The 16,041-nt window shown below is 41.7% G+C and overlaps 1 protein-coding gene across 1 annotated transcript in view; it reads left to right on the forward strand.

The window, feature by feature from the left end:
* The window catches only part of LOC149282204 (putative cation-transporting ATPase 13A4), a 76,432-nt gene extending 71,538 nt beyond the window's left edge, over positions 1-4,894 (forward strand). Inside the window, exons 41-45 of the mRNA XM_089498526.1 lie at positions 833-1,007; positions 1,239-1,408; positions 2,833-2,921; positions 3,615-3,695; positions 4,643-4,894. Of these exons, the coding sequence (XP_089354652.1) occupies positions 833-1,007; positions 1,239-1,408; positions 2,833-2,921; positions 3,615-3,695; positions 4,643-4,894 (767 nt within the window). The remainder of the gene's footprint in view (positions 1-832; positions 1,008-1,238; positions 1,409-2,832; positions 2,922-3,614; positions 3,696-4,642) is intronic.
* The last annotated feature ends 11,147 nt before the right edge of the window (positions 4,895-16,041 follow it).

A 16,041-nucleotide genomic window follows, 5' to 3' on the forward strand; every position in this document is an offset into this window, starting at 1 on the left:
CCCTGGTCATCATGCCCAGAGTCCCTTTGTCACCTCCTTCACTGTGCTACACCACTTTTCCTCCCCCATGTAGCATATACCCCCAAATACAAAATAGATCAAATGACTAACCCATGTAAAACCAATATAGCAGATGTAGATCAACTGAATAACACGCACACACGTGGCATTACAGGTTTAGATCTGAAAAATCATGTGCAAACTCAGCATTGCAGGTATAGGTCAAATAAATAATGCATAGATCACATATTGCACACCCGAAAGGCGAGCCCTGGCACCTAGATTGCAGTCATAGGACTTGCCCCACCACCCAGATTGCACCCGCATTTGTCTCCTTTCAGTCAGGGCCCCTCTCGGTCTGGCTCTTGCACAGCCATGCTCTCTGTAGTCTGAGCAGCAAGAGGTCACGTGACCCTAAACGCTCTGTCTTCTGCATACATGAATGGAGCGCAAGAGACTACTTGTCTCCCCCCCCCATAGAGAAAGGGCTGGCAAGCCAGCGCCTCTGGCAGAGCCTCAAAGGAGAAGCTTTCTGGGGTGTTGCACTCCAAAGGCCAGCTATGACCTTTTCTGATATCTGAAGAATGATTTGAGAATCACTGACCTCAAGGACACTTGATGGAATGGTATGAAAAAAGGTGCTAAGACAACAAAGGGGAGAGGGTTAAGGTTTACATATAAAAGGAATAAATAACAATAGGAGGATCTAAAATTGTTTTCACCAGGTTAATAGACCCAAAGCATCTTTGAATCTCTTTTGTATTTTACTACATGCAATGTCAAATCCTATCGGTAATATTTCTGACTTTTTTTTTTCTTTTTCTCTCTGTAGTGGGCTTAAATGGCCCAGCCCCAAAGCTGGCTCCATATAGACCATCAGGACATCTTATGTCGCCTCCTCTTCTACTATCTCTTTTTCTGCATTTTATTTTCACTGCTATGGCACAGACGACAATATTTGTCTTACTGCTGCAGCAGCCATGGTATAGTGAAACTGATGTCTTCAGGTAATTACATGGCATTTTCTGTATATTAATTAACACTTAACAGGAAACATAAAACCTGTAAATATGTCTATGTGCAAATAATATTTACAAGTATACAAATTAGTAGTAATTAAATATACAAATACAGTAACTACAAGGTGTTTTACCCCCAAAACTATGACTCATAAGCATAAACTGAAAATAAAATGAACATAAACTGATTTTTATTTTTTTTTCTGTTCTGCCCCACAGCGCCTGTCTTCCATTAAACCACACTACAGCAAATGTTACTACAAGAGAACCTAGATTTGCTGAGAACTTTTTAACCACTACCATGTTTCCTATAACAGGATTTAACCTTATTATAATTGGATTTGTTTTCAGCAAAGGAAAGCCATTTAGACAGCCTCTGTATACTAACTGTAAGTAGTAAAATGTAAATGTATGCAAGAGCCCCAAAATCATTTCAGACCAATTGTTCCTTTTTGGTTCATTTGTTTTCAGACAACACATTTTGTTTTCTGCCTTTTCAGTTCAGAAGAAATTCTGAGGCCTTTTTTTGAAAATTTTATTTTGTTTCCCAAAAATAAATCACTCCTCTGCTTTGTATCTGCTCCTGCTTACTCACCTTCTCCAGATGTTGTGGGGTCTCCTCTGATCTCTGTCAGTATTTTCTCTACAGCAGCACAGAGTTCGGAGGGAGAGCAAGAGAGGAGAGGGGAAGCAAGTCACTGTGTGAGGGATTGTGCAGCTGCAGATTAGAAAGTGTCATGAAAGAGGAGAGTAGGAGGAAGTGCATAGTGTACACAGTGCCTGCAATAATTACTTGTGTGAAGTGGTTAATTCAGACACAGCTTTCCTTACAGGCACTGAAACAGTATATTGTCATTTACATATTGTACACATCTTAAAAATGTTAAAATTACCTAAAGTGGTTTGTTCCCCCGCCCATAAAGTGTATGTTTACTCCAGTACCCAGTATAATGGAAACATGTGCCTACCTGTTGGCAAAGTGTTCATGAAATTTATTTGACTTTTATTTATTTTTTTCATGGAGATACTTAAACAATTTCACAGCATATAAAACCCAGTGGGCCCATCTATGGTGCCTGTTTTATCTGCAGTAAAGACTCAAACCTTAATCAGTCCTTTGGTCTTTCCTTACATTTTGGAGCAATGTCTTATTCCATGCATGTATAAATTAATTTACCACTTCTGCTGGGAGGCTATTTCACTCACCCACCACCCTCTCCGTAAAGTAGTTCTTTCTGATATCACGTAAAACGTCCTTGCATTAGGTAAAAGTATAGTCAACACTGTACAAATCCAGCTAGAGCCACTTCAGCTCCAGCCATCATATGCACATCATCTCCAGCATAATGGAGATAATAGTTGAAAGGCCGCTTTCAATTTGTATGGTGTCCTTCTTGCAAATGCATGGGGGGAATTTGCAGAGCACCTCATATAAATTTCAGCTTTGCCCAGCCCACAGGTATCATTCATGCAGGAGATGTGTTCAACCTCACAAGACCCACATGCGCAAAAAAAGTACTTCCATTGTTCCATAAAAAAATCCCCAATAAATCAGCTACACACTATAATTTTTATACAGTTTTAAGTCACTATTAAATATATTTCTAAACAAATTATCTTCAAACATTAAAATGGATAGCATAGAGTTGTTATGGTTTATAAATAATCCATATTATTGGTTTACAATAAAGGTATTACAAAGGTTTATACTTGCAGTGCATAAGGATATTTACTTAGTATTTTATTTAAATAGATTACTGCAAAGCTCAATAAAACGTTTTACTTTTGTAAACTTTATTTTTATTTTTTGCAGATTGGCTTTTACTTTTAGTAATCTTCCAAGTTGCATCCTATTTATTTCTGCTTTTTGCAGATTTTGAAGCTGTATACTATGCCATGGAGGTAATATATATATGTAGTAGTAATTTTACCATAATGTTTTATTACATGATCTATTATATTAATTCGGGAAGGTATTGGGGAGAAATATTTACAAATTTTCTATGCCTAAATTGCCTGGCTATATCATGGAAATACAGGTAGTGTCCATGCAAATATAGACCCAACCAGGCTATTAGAATGGCAGATGCTTCTGAAAACATCATGTGATACTCGGCTCACCTAAGTGCTCTACTAAAGGGGCAATGGTTCAAGTATTATATATATTACGGTAGTACTTGTGAGATAATTAAAGCTGGATAGTTTTGTTACTAGACGTGCATTTGGATTCATATGAATTGCAAATTTACAAATCGTGAAATTTGTGGGTCCACATTCTCTTACACTCACACTTTCATTCTCGTTCACTCTCTATCTCTCACACTCTCTAAATGTTTCCCTACATTCTCTGCTGACCACTTCTGCATCTTCCTCCTCTTCTCTCATAACCTGACTAGAACTTATTTTCTCCATGTTAATTCTCCTTAGTTTCAAGGAATAGCTCAGCATTTCTTGATTGTCAATTACAAAAAAACTTAATAAATATGGATAATTGGTACAAAGTACTTTTATGCTTCCCCACTGTACCTAATTGCAACTGACTAAACTAATCTGTTCATTATAAAAATATATTTTTGTTCTACTTTTATTCCACAGCTTGTATGCACACCATATGCCTGGAGAGTCCATATTTTCATTACAATGCTTGTTCATTTTGTTGTATCATATGCTGTGGAGGTAATTGCAGTTTTAATGTTAATCAGAAGTATTTTAGAAATTAAGGGCTATATTCATTATGGTGAAATTGGATTTAGAGTGCTTAAGTGAAGTCCAGTATCTTCATATTTTTGCTACAGATGTGTGATGTATATAATTATATTATATACTAGAACCCTCTTACCACTTAAAGGGATCTTTGCAATATTTATGTTGTAAGAAGGGACATATTGGTATTTCTAGAATTTATAATATTATTGTAGATACCACATAATAACATAGGAAATATGCCCTATTACTGGGAGATTTTAATAAAGGGGAACCACCACATTTTTGTTTTATTGCTACCTGTCTTTTTTATAGTTTTTTTCATAATTTAATGCTTTCAGGTGCATGCCTATTTATGGTCTAGTAGATTGAGCTAGAATACTAAACAAACACTGCCATCATAGTGCATGTGGAAAATAATGGAATGGCTTGCTCTTAATCACACCATCCCTGACAAAAAAAAAAAAAAGTCTATGCAGGAAAGGGTTTCATTGGGCAAGCTGGACATCTTTAGCATTAGCATTGACAGCCAACTTAGGTTGGGTGAACCTGCTCAAACACTATCACAGAGAAGCACTCATTGAGAGCTTTTATCCTTAGAGCAAGAAGAAGCTTAGCTCAGTAAATGGATTACCTTATTGTATTGCTATATCCTTTTTTTCTCTTTCGTCTTCTATATGTGATATCCCAGCGCTTCAGAGACCACGAGAGCAAGGGAGAGAGGAAGCCCTGCTTGCCCCTCTCTAAGGACATAGGGAACATGAATTTTCCTTGCCCTAAGCCCTGCAAATCCTGAGAGCAGTGCTGGTAGTGCCCATATATAGTATGCATGCAGCTATGTATCTTAAAATGGAAAATATACTATTCTATTATGGAATTATTCAATCTTAAATATTGCTGATACTATGTTTTCATTGCAGGAAGGATTCATTGAAAACAGAATGCTCTGGCTGAAAATAAAGAAGATATTTAACTATAAATCAAAAAGCCAATATAGAAAACTACAACGGATGCTAGAGAATTGTCCAAATTGGCCTCCTCTAAACAAAACAGACTATGCAACCAAGTCTGTTTCTACAATGAATGGCAGGTTCATGATTTGTAATGAAACTGTTCACCAGATCCCTATGGTAGATATCAAAGAACAGATTACTGAACAGATTTATTTATAGGGCGCAATCGAACACACATTCTGTTCAAGTTCTAAGCAAACATCAGCTAGCATCAAATAATATTTAGTATCGCCATTTCATTTATATGTATGTTTTGTATATATCTGTATGCGCAAGTAGATTTCTTCAAAAAGACTGTTGACAATTCTTTATGAATGTGTGTAATACACTATATGCTCACTGGCCATACCTTGCTAGTACCGAGTTGGACCTTCTTTTAAATTCAGAATTACCTTAATTGTTTGTGGCATACTTTCTACAAGGAGCTGGAAACATTCCTCATCATGCAGTTGCTGCAGATTTGTCAGCTGCACATCCATGATACGAATCTCCCGTTCACCACATTTCAAAGGTGCTCTATTGGATTGAGATCTGGTGATTGTGTAGGCCATTGGAGTACAGTGAACTCATTGTCACTGAAACCAGTTTGAGAAGATGTGAGCTTTGTGACATGGTGCATACCCTGCTGGAAGTAGCCATCAGAAGATGGGTATACTGTGGTCATAAAGGGATGGACATGGTCAGCAACAATACTCAGGTAGACTGTCCCATTTAAACGATGCTCAATTGCTACTAAGGGGCCAAAAGTGTACAAAGAAAATGTCCCCCACACCATTATACCACCACCACCAGCCCGAACCGTTGATACAAGGCCAGATGGATCCATGCTTTCATGTTGTTTATGCCAAAGTCGGACTCTGCCGCCTGAATGTCGCAGCTGGAATCGAGACTCATCAAACCAGGAACATTGCTCCAGTCTTCTGTTGTTTTGGTGAGCCTGTGCGAATTGTAGCCTAAGTTTCCTGTTCTTAGCTGACAGGAGTGGCACCGGTGTGGACTTCTACTGCCGTAGTCCATCTGCTCCAAGGTTCAACGTGTTGCACGTTCAGAGATGGTATTTTGCATACCATGGTTGTAATAAGTGGTTATTTGAGTTAATGTTGCCTTTCTGTCATCTCGAACCAGTCTGCCCCTTCAAGGCATTTTCATCCACACAACTGCCCCTCACTGGGTATTTTCTCTTTTTCGGACCATTCTTTGTAAACCCTAGAGATGGTTGTGTGCGCGCAAACCCCTGTAGATCAGCAGTGTATGAAATACTCAGACCAGCCCGTCTGGCATCAACAAGTCACTTAAATCCCCTTTCTTCCCCGTTCTGATGTTCATTCATTCACATTCATAATACCTGCCCCTTTCCAATTGTTTACGTTTATATATATATATATATATATATATATATATATATATATATATATATATATATATACACACACACACACACACACTATATGCTCAAAAGTATTGGGACACCTGGCCATTACACCAACAGGGACTTTTATGACATTGCATTTTACTTCATAGACATTAATAGGTACTTAGTCCCCCCCCCCCCCTTTGCAGCTATAATGAGCTTCCAATCTTCTGGGAAGGCTTTCCACAAGATTTTGGAGTATTTCTGTGGGAATTTTTGCCCATTCATCCAGTAGCGCATTTGTGAGGTCAGGCACTGATGTTAGATGAGAAGGTCTGGCTAGCAATCTCTGTTCTAGTTTATCCCGAAGGTGTTTGATGGGGTTGAGATCAGGGCTCTGTGGGGGCCAGTCAAGTTCTTCCACACCAAACTCTTCCTCATAAAGGTCCATAAAGACATGTGTGATGAGTTGTCCCTTGCCACTAAGGCTACCCCCGTGGGCTAAAAATGAAAACCGCTAAATTGACATACAAGGCCGATTTTAGGCAGAGTCATCCAGCCACCTTTCTCATTTAAAAATTAACATATTCAAAGTAGATATTTTAAATACAGATCTTCAGTGGTCCCAGATACCCTTTATTAGGAGGCTCTTACCATTTCATAGGTGTGACCTACGACCTATTTGTGCATTCACCTTGCACCAGACCTGTCAAAATTATGACACCGCTTTTCTACCTTTTGTACACAAATTACAAGCAGAGGAGTCAGTCACATTTCAGCTGGATGGGTAGGGTTGGCATCATTAAAAAGAATGTCTGCTATAGAATTCTATACTTATTGTTAACGCTACACATCAAGTTGCCCAAATCCTTCTTCCGCACATGCTAATGCATGTTTACCCAATACGTGTGGGGTGGTAAGGGGGCCCAACTGGCATACTCCTATTTGATATGGATCACAGAACCCAGTGGGTTGTGACTTCTGGATATATAGAGCTACAACAGTGTGGTCTACCTAGACCAAACTAAATGACTAAAACAAAACTGATTGCCATGACCTTCATATGCTTTACAGTGCACCCATGTTCTCTGCTGGGAAATTGACTTTAAGAAATTTATTGTATACCAACTATATATATTACCTGGTTTGTGTAAAATGATATAAAAAAGGCTTTCTATGTGTATATATTTTTATGCATACTTATCAGCAATGTATAAGTAGTAATGGTATTATTATATAACATTGTCTATATAATATGTTTCTGAGAATTAGCAGATAATGTAGAGAATTTGTTCTGAAATTTAATTGATAAATGAATTATAGCTTTTGAATTAAGCCAGCCGAACTGTACTGTTTTCTCATATAAATGTATGTCTTTAATGTATTGAATAGTAAATTCCATAAAATGGGTGGCATACATGAGAACTTCCATGGGTGGACTACCTGGAGCTCTGTTTTTTTGGGGGTGACTTTGTACAGGGGTGGTGCTAGGTATATATAGTTGCAGGACTACTCTCAGACAGAATTTATTGGGTGTAGTGGATGTCAGAAACTGGCTCGAGACAAAGGGTTTACCCAAAGACTTTAGATCACACATGGTTCCCAGATATGCATGCATATTTAATGGGGATATGGAGGGTAAGTATATTTCATATAAGGTTTACTCATGGCACATAAGCCAGCGCTACTTGTGCCAGATGGTTTTCACGCAATACCACCAAAAGACCGCACCTTTATTGTGGGAAAGTAAGTCCACTAGTGGAAACTTCTTTTTCACACTGGAATTTTGAAAGGCATTTCATTTTTCCTAGGAGTCTTGGAACCACCTTCAAAGGAGAAGGGATCTTTGGTTACTATATTCTTGAGAGAATAAATCAAAGCCTAGCTTTTTGATTATCGGAGTCAAAGGAAGAAAATATGGATTTGCACCAGTGCATGTACTACAATTAATGAAACATTAAAGTAAAAACTGGTGTGTCAATAAGGGGTGTCTATATTAAAACAAAGTATGTAAACTGAGAATAAGGAATAAAGGTTGCTATTTTTAAGGCTGGTTTTGGCTCGGGCTAAAGTGATCGTGTGGGCAGAATACGAAGCTTATATTCATTTCTGTTTGAACATCTTACCTCTTTTCATGTAACGTTGTCCACACGGCTCTATTGAAAATATATGTTTAATATTATGTCCCTATTTACTGACCAGCAAGATATTAGTAATGTGTAGACTTTTGTCTGTTTTGCTGCCATCTACTGTCACGAACAGTATGTGATAATCAGTAGACTTGTGCATTCGTCTTCGGGCGAACATGAAAACGAGCACGAAGAGGCCGTTTTTTTTGTAGAACAGAATACAGTGCCGGCAAACCATAGGCGAAGACGAAGACTCACAACCACGAAGAATCGAAGAGCCGACTGCCTGTCCTGCTTAGATAAATTAAATAATAGAATTTATAAATAATTTAATAGAATATATTATTAATAATTGAATACATTATAAAATTATATATATATTTGTCAGTTATATATACTATAGTTAGTAATATATACTAGTGTAGAGTGTACTGTAGACATTCAAGACATCTACTAGTGTCTAACCTAAATATTAAATATTAATAGTAATAATAATTCTATAATTAATTTTAGCTAGCTTAATAGTTAATTAGCTACAAATAAAATTAATAATTAATTACTACTAGCCTATAGTTCAGCTAATCTTATTAGTACTGGTGCTGCAGCTTTTTAGTTTGTGCTTTGTTTTAGCAACAGCAAGAGACCAAGTCAATTCTAATCCATAAACTATAATATAAGTAATTCTAAATTCTAATTCATAATCTATATTCTTCTATCTATAATCCATAATATAAGTAATTCTAATCTATTAATAATATAATATTATATATAACTTAACCTCACTTTAGCTTAGTGGGCTTGAGAGCGTCTGCCTAGAGTTAGACTAGAATAAGAAATATAGCTTTCGGTTTAGCATAGTAGTAGGATAGGCTCTTAGGCCCGTGTAAATTCAAAGTCTTTAATTTTTTTATCCCCTTTTTTTTTTTTATTATTATTATTTTTTTAAGTTTTTTTTAAACACTACACTACACTACACACACAACACAAAATTTGAAATGGATCCTCCTTTTGGGGCTAAGGAGGGACAAGCTCCATCTACCACCACCACAACCACCAGTTCTAAGATGCAGCCTTTGCGTCAGTCTAGTCGGCCAAGTAGGCCAAGCTCTCGCTTATCATTTAGGGAAGCATTGCTTGAAGGATCATCAAGTAAAGGAAAGGCACCAAAAGCAGGCAGTAGTAGTGCTGCTAGGCCCACAAGCTCTATGGTTTTTTACGGAAAGCCTAAAGCACCAGAAGCACGTTCAAAGTTAAAGGGTAGCACAACTAGTACTTCTACTAGCCCAGTGAGTAAAAAGCCACCACTACCACCTCTACCACCACTAGTGCTGCACCTACTGTTCCCACCGGTACCGCCACGCCATGTCCTCCTAGTACCTCTAGCAAGCCTTACAATATTTTTGTAAAGACAGTTAGAGAGAGGGCTACACATAGTGGAACTCCACCTAGCGAGGTAGCAGAGGAGCCTGAGACTGAGAGGCAAAGTGCAGAGTCTGTTCTTCCTGCTCGCACTACTACTAGTCACGAGTCTCACAACGATATCAGTCTTAGCTCCAGCCTAGCAGGAATTCCATTCGATCTGGCTAATGAAGAACTAGACTATGAGCCAGAGGAAGTAGAGGAGATGAGTGGTCAGGAATCAGATTCCTCAGGGAGCAGTCCCACTATGGCCAGTACTGTTACCGCCAGTCCCACCACCACTAGTTCTGCCTTTGTTCTTCCACCCCGAGCAGTAGAAGCAGCACCCAAGGCACACTCCAAGGCCATGCGCGCCCCAATTTGGAAGCACTTTGAAAATGTTGAAGAAGGGCGCTATGGAAAGTGCAAACATTGTGGGAAGCTAATAAGCAGAGGGAAAGTGTCTGGCCATTTTACCAGTGCTAGCATGAAGCATCACCTCAGCACTCAACCCAACGCTGTGCTATTGGGGAAAGATGCAGAAGTAAAACTTAGTGCAGGCAGCATAGCTGGTGGCCGTGGAAAAACCCCAACGGCTGCTTCTGAGCCAATAGCAGCAGCAGCAGCTAGTGCTGGCAGCCAGAGACCAAGGCAGGTTGGAGCACTGCATCTCCAGCCCACCCTGGAACAATTTGTGGCATCAATCAAAAAGGTCAATGTCCAAATAGCAGGCCAATACAGTAACGCGACTTATTGGTCAGTTCATTGCTGTTGGAGGGGCATCCTTCTCTATGATTGAAGGGGAGCCTTTCAAACAATTGATGGCGGCTGTGGCTCCACAATATACAGTTCCGTCACGTTTCACTTTCAGCAGGAACATTGTCCCCTCATTGTATCAGTCCTGTGTTTCAGCAGTGAAAGAGGAGCTTTCCAAGGCTGCTGGTCAATCTGTTCATTTCACAACAGATTTGTGGAGTGCACCTAGTGGGCAGCATGCCTTTCTTTCTTTGACAGCACACTGGTGGCAGCCCGGTGTGCCCAAGGAAGCTGCTGCAGCAGGCTACCGATCATTCCTTCTCCATGCAGAAGTGATGGATGAAAAGCACACTTCCCAAAATATTCTGCATGCAATGAGGAAAATGTTTAGCCTTTGGGTGGGAGCAGAGGCAGGCGCCAATGTTGAAGTTGGTTTTGTGGTAACTGACGGAGGTGCCAATATGGTGAAAGCGCTGCGAGATGGTCATATTGTTGGTGTGCGCTGTGCATCTTGTAGTGAAGGCAGCAATGTCAGAAGGAATTAATGTAGCAGCAGTAGTTCTGTCCCGCTGCAGAAAGATCGCTGGGCACTTTCATCATAGTGTTAAGGCTAGCCAACTTTTGAGGGAAGAGCAAGAGAGGTCAGGTCTTCCTGTACACTGCCTACGTCAGGATGTCAGTACACAGTGGAACTCCACGTTAGACATGCTGGAGAGGATTTTGGAGCAGCAGAGGGCCATCCATAATCTTGCCAATCTTGCCATATTACATCTCCATTGAATAGGGAGGATTGGACAGTGATCACCCAGCTAGTGGCAGTCCTTAAACCATTCAGGGATGCCACTTAAAATTTAAACTCAAACACTGCCAGTCTGGCCCAGGTAATCCCAGTGTTCTCCCATCTAGGCACCAAGATGGATGTGTTCCTTGAAAACCGTGAGGCTGTTCAAGGTGGCACTCTACATCCTGACGTAGCAGCCATAGTCAGGAAGCTGAAGGATCTGCTAAAAGTACACCTTCGCAAACGCATGGAAGAGAGTCCCGAAATGATGCTAGCGTGCCTTTGCGATCCAAGAATTAAGGGAAAGCTAGCTTTGAAATTCAATTTTCTCAGTAGCTACCGGGAGCAATTGGTCAACAAGGTGCGTGACTGGCAGTGTAAAATGGGAATGCTGTCCGAGGAGGGAGAGGTGCAGGAGGAGGAAGAGATGATGTGGTCTGCTACTCCTAGCAGCAGCAGCAGCAGCAGTGCCACAAGCATCACAACACAGCTGAGTGGAGCAGCTGCGTTTTGGGAAGAGGCACTTGGGAGTATAGTTGGACAATCTGACAGAGCTAGCAGCAGAGAGGAGAGTAGTGCTGCTGAAATGGTCAAACTTTACCTCTGTGAAGTTCCTTCTGCACCTAATGTTGATCCTCTTAGCTACTGGGATGAAAAGAAGAGTGTGTGGCCTGCACTCTCATGGGTTGCGCAGCAGCTTCTATCATCTCCGCCAACATACTGAGTCCACAGCACTCACGCATGGCACCTCATCTGATGGAGCAGATTGCCTTTCTTAAATTCAATCTGCCCAAGTTGGGTTACCCAGCTCTTAGCTTCGAAAGTTAATTTTCTTTCTCTAATGTTCACGGTAGTTTCTCCCTCTGGTTGCACGCGTTTGGGGTGTGGTCAATTTACGCTAGGGCCTAGTGTCTGAGTTCTTGAAGTCCGCTCCCAAACGCCTAGGACTGACAGTTGTTTGGATGCTTTGCCCTGGGGTGAAACAAGTGAGCGGGTTACCAATTGCCCACTCATTCGCCTTTCCCAATGCTGCTGCTGCTGCTGGTGGTGGTGCCAGCGTCTCTTCTCTGCCAGTTCGCTTCCTGGCTAGTGTCATGCCTCAAATGTCCAAAATGGTCAAGGTAGTTTCTCCCCCTGGTTGCACGTGTTTGCGGTGTGGCAACGTCTGCTACCTCCGCCGGTGTAGCCAAGTTACGCTGGGGCCTAGTGTCTGAGTTCTGGAAGTCCGCTCCCAAACGCCTAGGACTGACAGTTGTTTGGATGCTTTGCCCTGGGGTGAAACAGGTGAGTGGGTCGTCAATTGCCCACTCATTCGCCTTTTCCATTTCCTTTTCCATTTCATTTTTTTCCATCTGATACACAACCTACCAAACATAACACACACAATAACACATATAACACAATGACATAACACACATAACACACATAACACACACACGTACAATTCACAAATCATAAGGACCTTTCCTCCTGTTATTTGCCCTGGCCTTCACTTCTACACTCACTAATAGCATTACATTAACGCTATAACTGACACTTCACCCTATAACATTTTTCCATCCACATACCTGCCAACAGACCCAACTTTTTCAAGGACAGTCCTGCTTTTTTCCTGTCCCATCAAATTGAGCTAAACTAGGTATGCTAGTGCACATAGGTATAGCTGGGTAGGGTTGCACTACAACATTAAATAAATATAATAAAGTAAATAATAAATATAACTTTAAAATAAAATTAAACTGCTAATAATCTTAAAAAATAACCGTACATTAACCCTAAGCTATTTTTTAGTTCTTGTCCAACATTTTTCCATTCGCATACCTGCCAACACACCCAACATTTTCGTGGACAGTCCTGCTTTTTTCCAGTCCTGTCCAGTAAAAGTTGGGTTGTTGCAAAGTATGCCATTATAAATAGGTAGCAAAAGTTAGGCATGTATTACAAGTGGTCCAAAATCGATTTAAAAATGTAAAATAATCCCTATTCTTTTATTAAACATCTATGGATGTGTGATTGTGTATGATAAAAAGGAGGCCAAGTTCCTTTGAGCATTTGTCTAGGTCTCAGACAAGACAACTGCTCGGAGGAACTTGGCCCTCAGTTTCGGCCAATGTGTATTGTGTACAGTACACCTCGGTACGTGTGTGCAGCTCTATTGGTCGTTTCGGCAGGGGGCTCGTCTGCCATCAACGAATGAGGTGCATTCTGCAGTTCTGCAGTTCTGCAATTCATTTGTTGATGCCAGACCAGCCCCCTTCCGGTGACCAATAGAGTCGCACACACGTACCTTCACGGCGCGAACGCATCTGCTGCTGCTGCTGCTCCGATGTGTTCTTAACCCCTGGGCGAAAACGAAGATGAAACGAGCACGAAGAATGTCCATGAATATTCGCCCGAAAAGAAGACAGGAACGGCCAATATTCGCGAAGGTTTTTTTTTCTCCGAAGACGAGTACGAAGACGAACACGAAGAGCCCCCTGGTGCCCAAGTCTAACAATCAGTGTTCATACAGACTTGTGCAAATTTTTTGTTTAGTTTATGGTCCATTTGTTTTTAAGCAACAAATTTTGTTTCCTCCCCTTTCGGTTCAGATGAAAATAGGACAGCCTTTTCACTTTGACAACAAATTTTGTTGTCATTCACCCTCCTTAAAGCTCTCTCACACTCCCTAACTTTTCTGCCGACCGTTTCTGTCCTTCTGTATCCTTTTCCGCAGCTCTGCTTCTTTTCTTGCCTTTCTGTCTTGCTTTATCGCCCACTTCTCCCTGGTATCGGTTTAGTTACCCAGGTACTTCCACAAAAGGCGGATCCTCCGTGCACACCCTCTCCCCTGATTGGAGGAACGAGAATGAGGCTATCCCTGTGTTGTAGGCCATGGCTCCGCCCCTTTTGCAGAAGTACTCTAAGAGGCAAGAATATTGGAGATAGATTTCTCCGCGAATCTGTCTGTAATATTTTGGCGTCCTGAAGCACTACAGCAAAAGAGCGGAGCCACTATGGGGACATCCTCTGCCCAGAGCTGTGGAAAAGGAGCAGGGGGGGTGGCCAGCCTACGGCTTGGGGGGCAAGTCTAGTCAAGTGGCCCAATGTGCCACCAAATCAACCCACCATCCATGCCCATCTTTTCCTGATATTCTAACACATATTGATGTAATGTGATGGGATTGGGAGTACATCAGTACATCAGTACACCTGAAGCCACAATTTAGTGCCTTTTTAATAAAATATGCAGATTGAACTAAATCAGATTCAATAATAGATTGAGTTCATAACACAATACCTTTACTTTTCTGCTCACTGATTTCTGGGCCTAGAAAGTTTTGTCCTCTGAAGTGACTACAAATTCAGGAGGGTGTTTTATCTCAGGATAAGTAAAAAGTTACATTTATCCCTACAGTAAGTAAAGTACCAGGAAACAGATGACCAAATACACACCAGGACAGGCTCTGCCACACCGACACACACAGCAGGACAGGCTCTGCCACACCAACACACACACCAGGACAGGCTCTGCCACACTGACACCCAAACACACACACCAGGACAGGCTCTGTCACACCAACACCCAAACACACACACACCAGGACAGGCTCTGTCACACCGACACCCAAACACACACACCAGGACAGGCTCTGTCATACCGACACCCAAACACACACACACATCAGGACAGGCTTTGCCACACAGACACCACGCACCAGGACAGGCTCTGACACCCAAACACACACCAGGACAGGTTCTTCCACACTGACACGCAAACACACCAGGACAGGCTCTGCCACACCGACACACCCAAACACACACACCAGGACAGGCTCTACCACACCAACACCCAAACGCGCACACACACCAGGACAGGCTCAGCCACACCGACTTCCAGATCCACACACCAGAACAGGCTCTGCCATACCAACAGCCAGACACACACACACACCAGGACAGGCTCTGCCACACAGACATCCAAATACACACATCAGGATAGGCTCTGCCACACCGACACACATCACGACAGGCTCTGCCACACTGACACTTTGACAGGGCCAGGTTAACTTGAGTTGCCCTGAACCTCCTATCCCGGACAGAGGCAGACATTTTCTGGCTCGGGTTGTCTGGGGGAAGTTTACACAAAGTGTTTTGTTGTGTGAGGGTTTTGGAGGTCTTTGTTGGGGATTTGTGTGTGGTTTAGCCGGGTCATCGAGCGCATCTGTGTCCTGTTTCTGATACCATGGCCCGGTAATATTTTATAGGATGTTTTTAAGTTATAGCCGGACTGAATGTGGCTGCAGTTCCAGCCCTTCAAGGGGACAATCATGTAACCTGGCTGGAGCTCTGTTTTCCCAGACGGCAGCCTCGTTACAGGCGGGGATAACACAGGCAAGGTATCTCTTAACCTTACACCTTATCCATTGCCTGTGTACTCCCCGAGCCGATGGGATTTGGGGTTGGGTTCTGTGTGTGTTCAGAACGTCTGGTAAAGGAATGTTAATAGAATTAAGGAACTATATAAGTTCTATGTGTTTGTAATAAAAGTGGTTCTTGAATTGCATTAATTGTGGTCTGACTGATCAGTAGATAGCAGGAGCTATCCGTATGAGGGTACTGACTGGTGATTCCTCAGGCCTCAAACAGGGGTACCCAGCCTTGGGTATGGTGACCAGGTCCGTGGGCCGGGCCGCCGGCAGACCAACATTCAAAGCAGCCGCCGTGCGTGCAAAGTTAAAAAACCCCTCTATATGCCACTCTGTCCCATGATATGCCTTTTAAGGTAATGCCTTATAAGGCATTTATGGAGGCAGGGTGGCATATAGGGGATATAAGGCATTTCTGGAGGCAGAGTGGCATATAGGGGGTTAAAACGCATATCATGGGGCACAGTGGCATATAGGAGGGT

Source organism: Sceloporus occidentalis, unplaced genomic scaffold (assembly GCF_023333645.1).
Source record: "Sceloporus occidentalis isolate IW3139 unplaced genomic scaffold, rSceOcc1.0.p SCAF_121, whole genome shotgun sequence".
In the NCBI taxonomy this organism is placed as follows: Eukaryota; Metazoa; Chordata; class Lepidosauria; order Squamata; family Phrynosomatidae; genus Sceloporus; species Sceloporus occidentalis.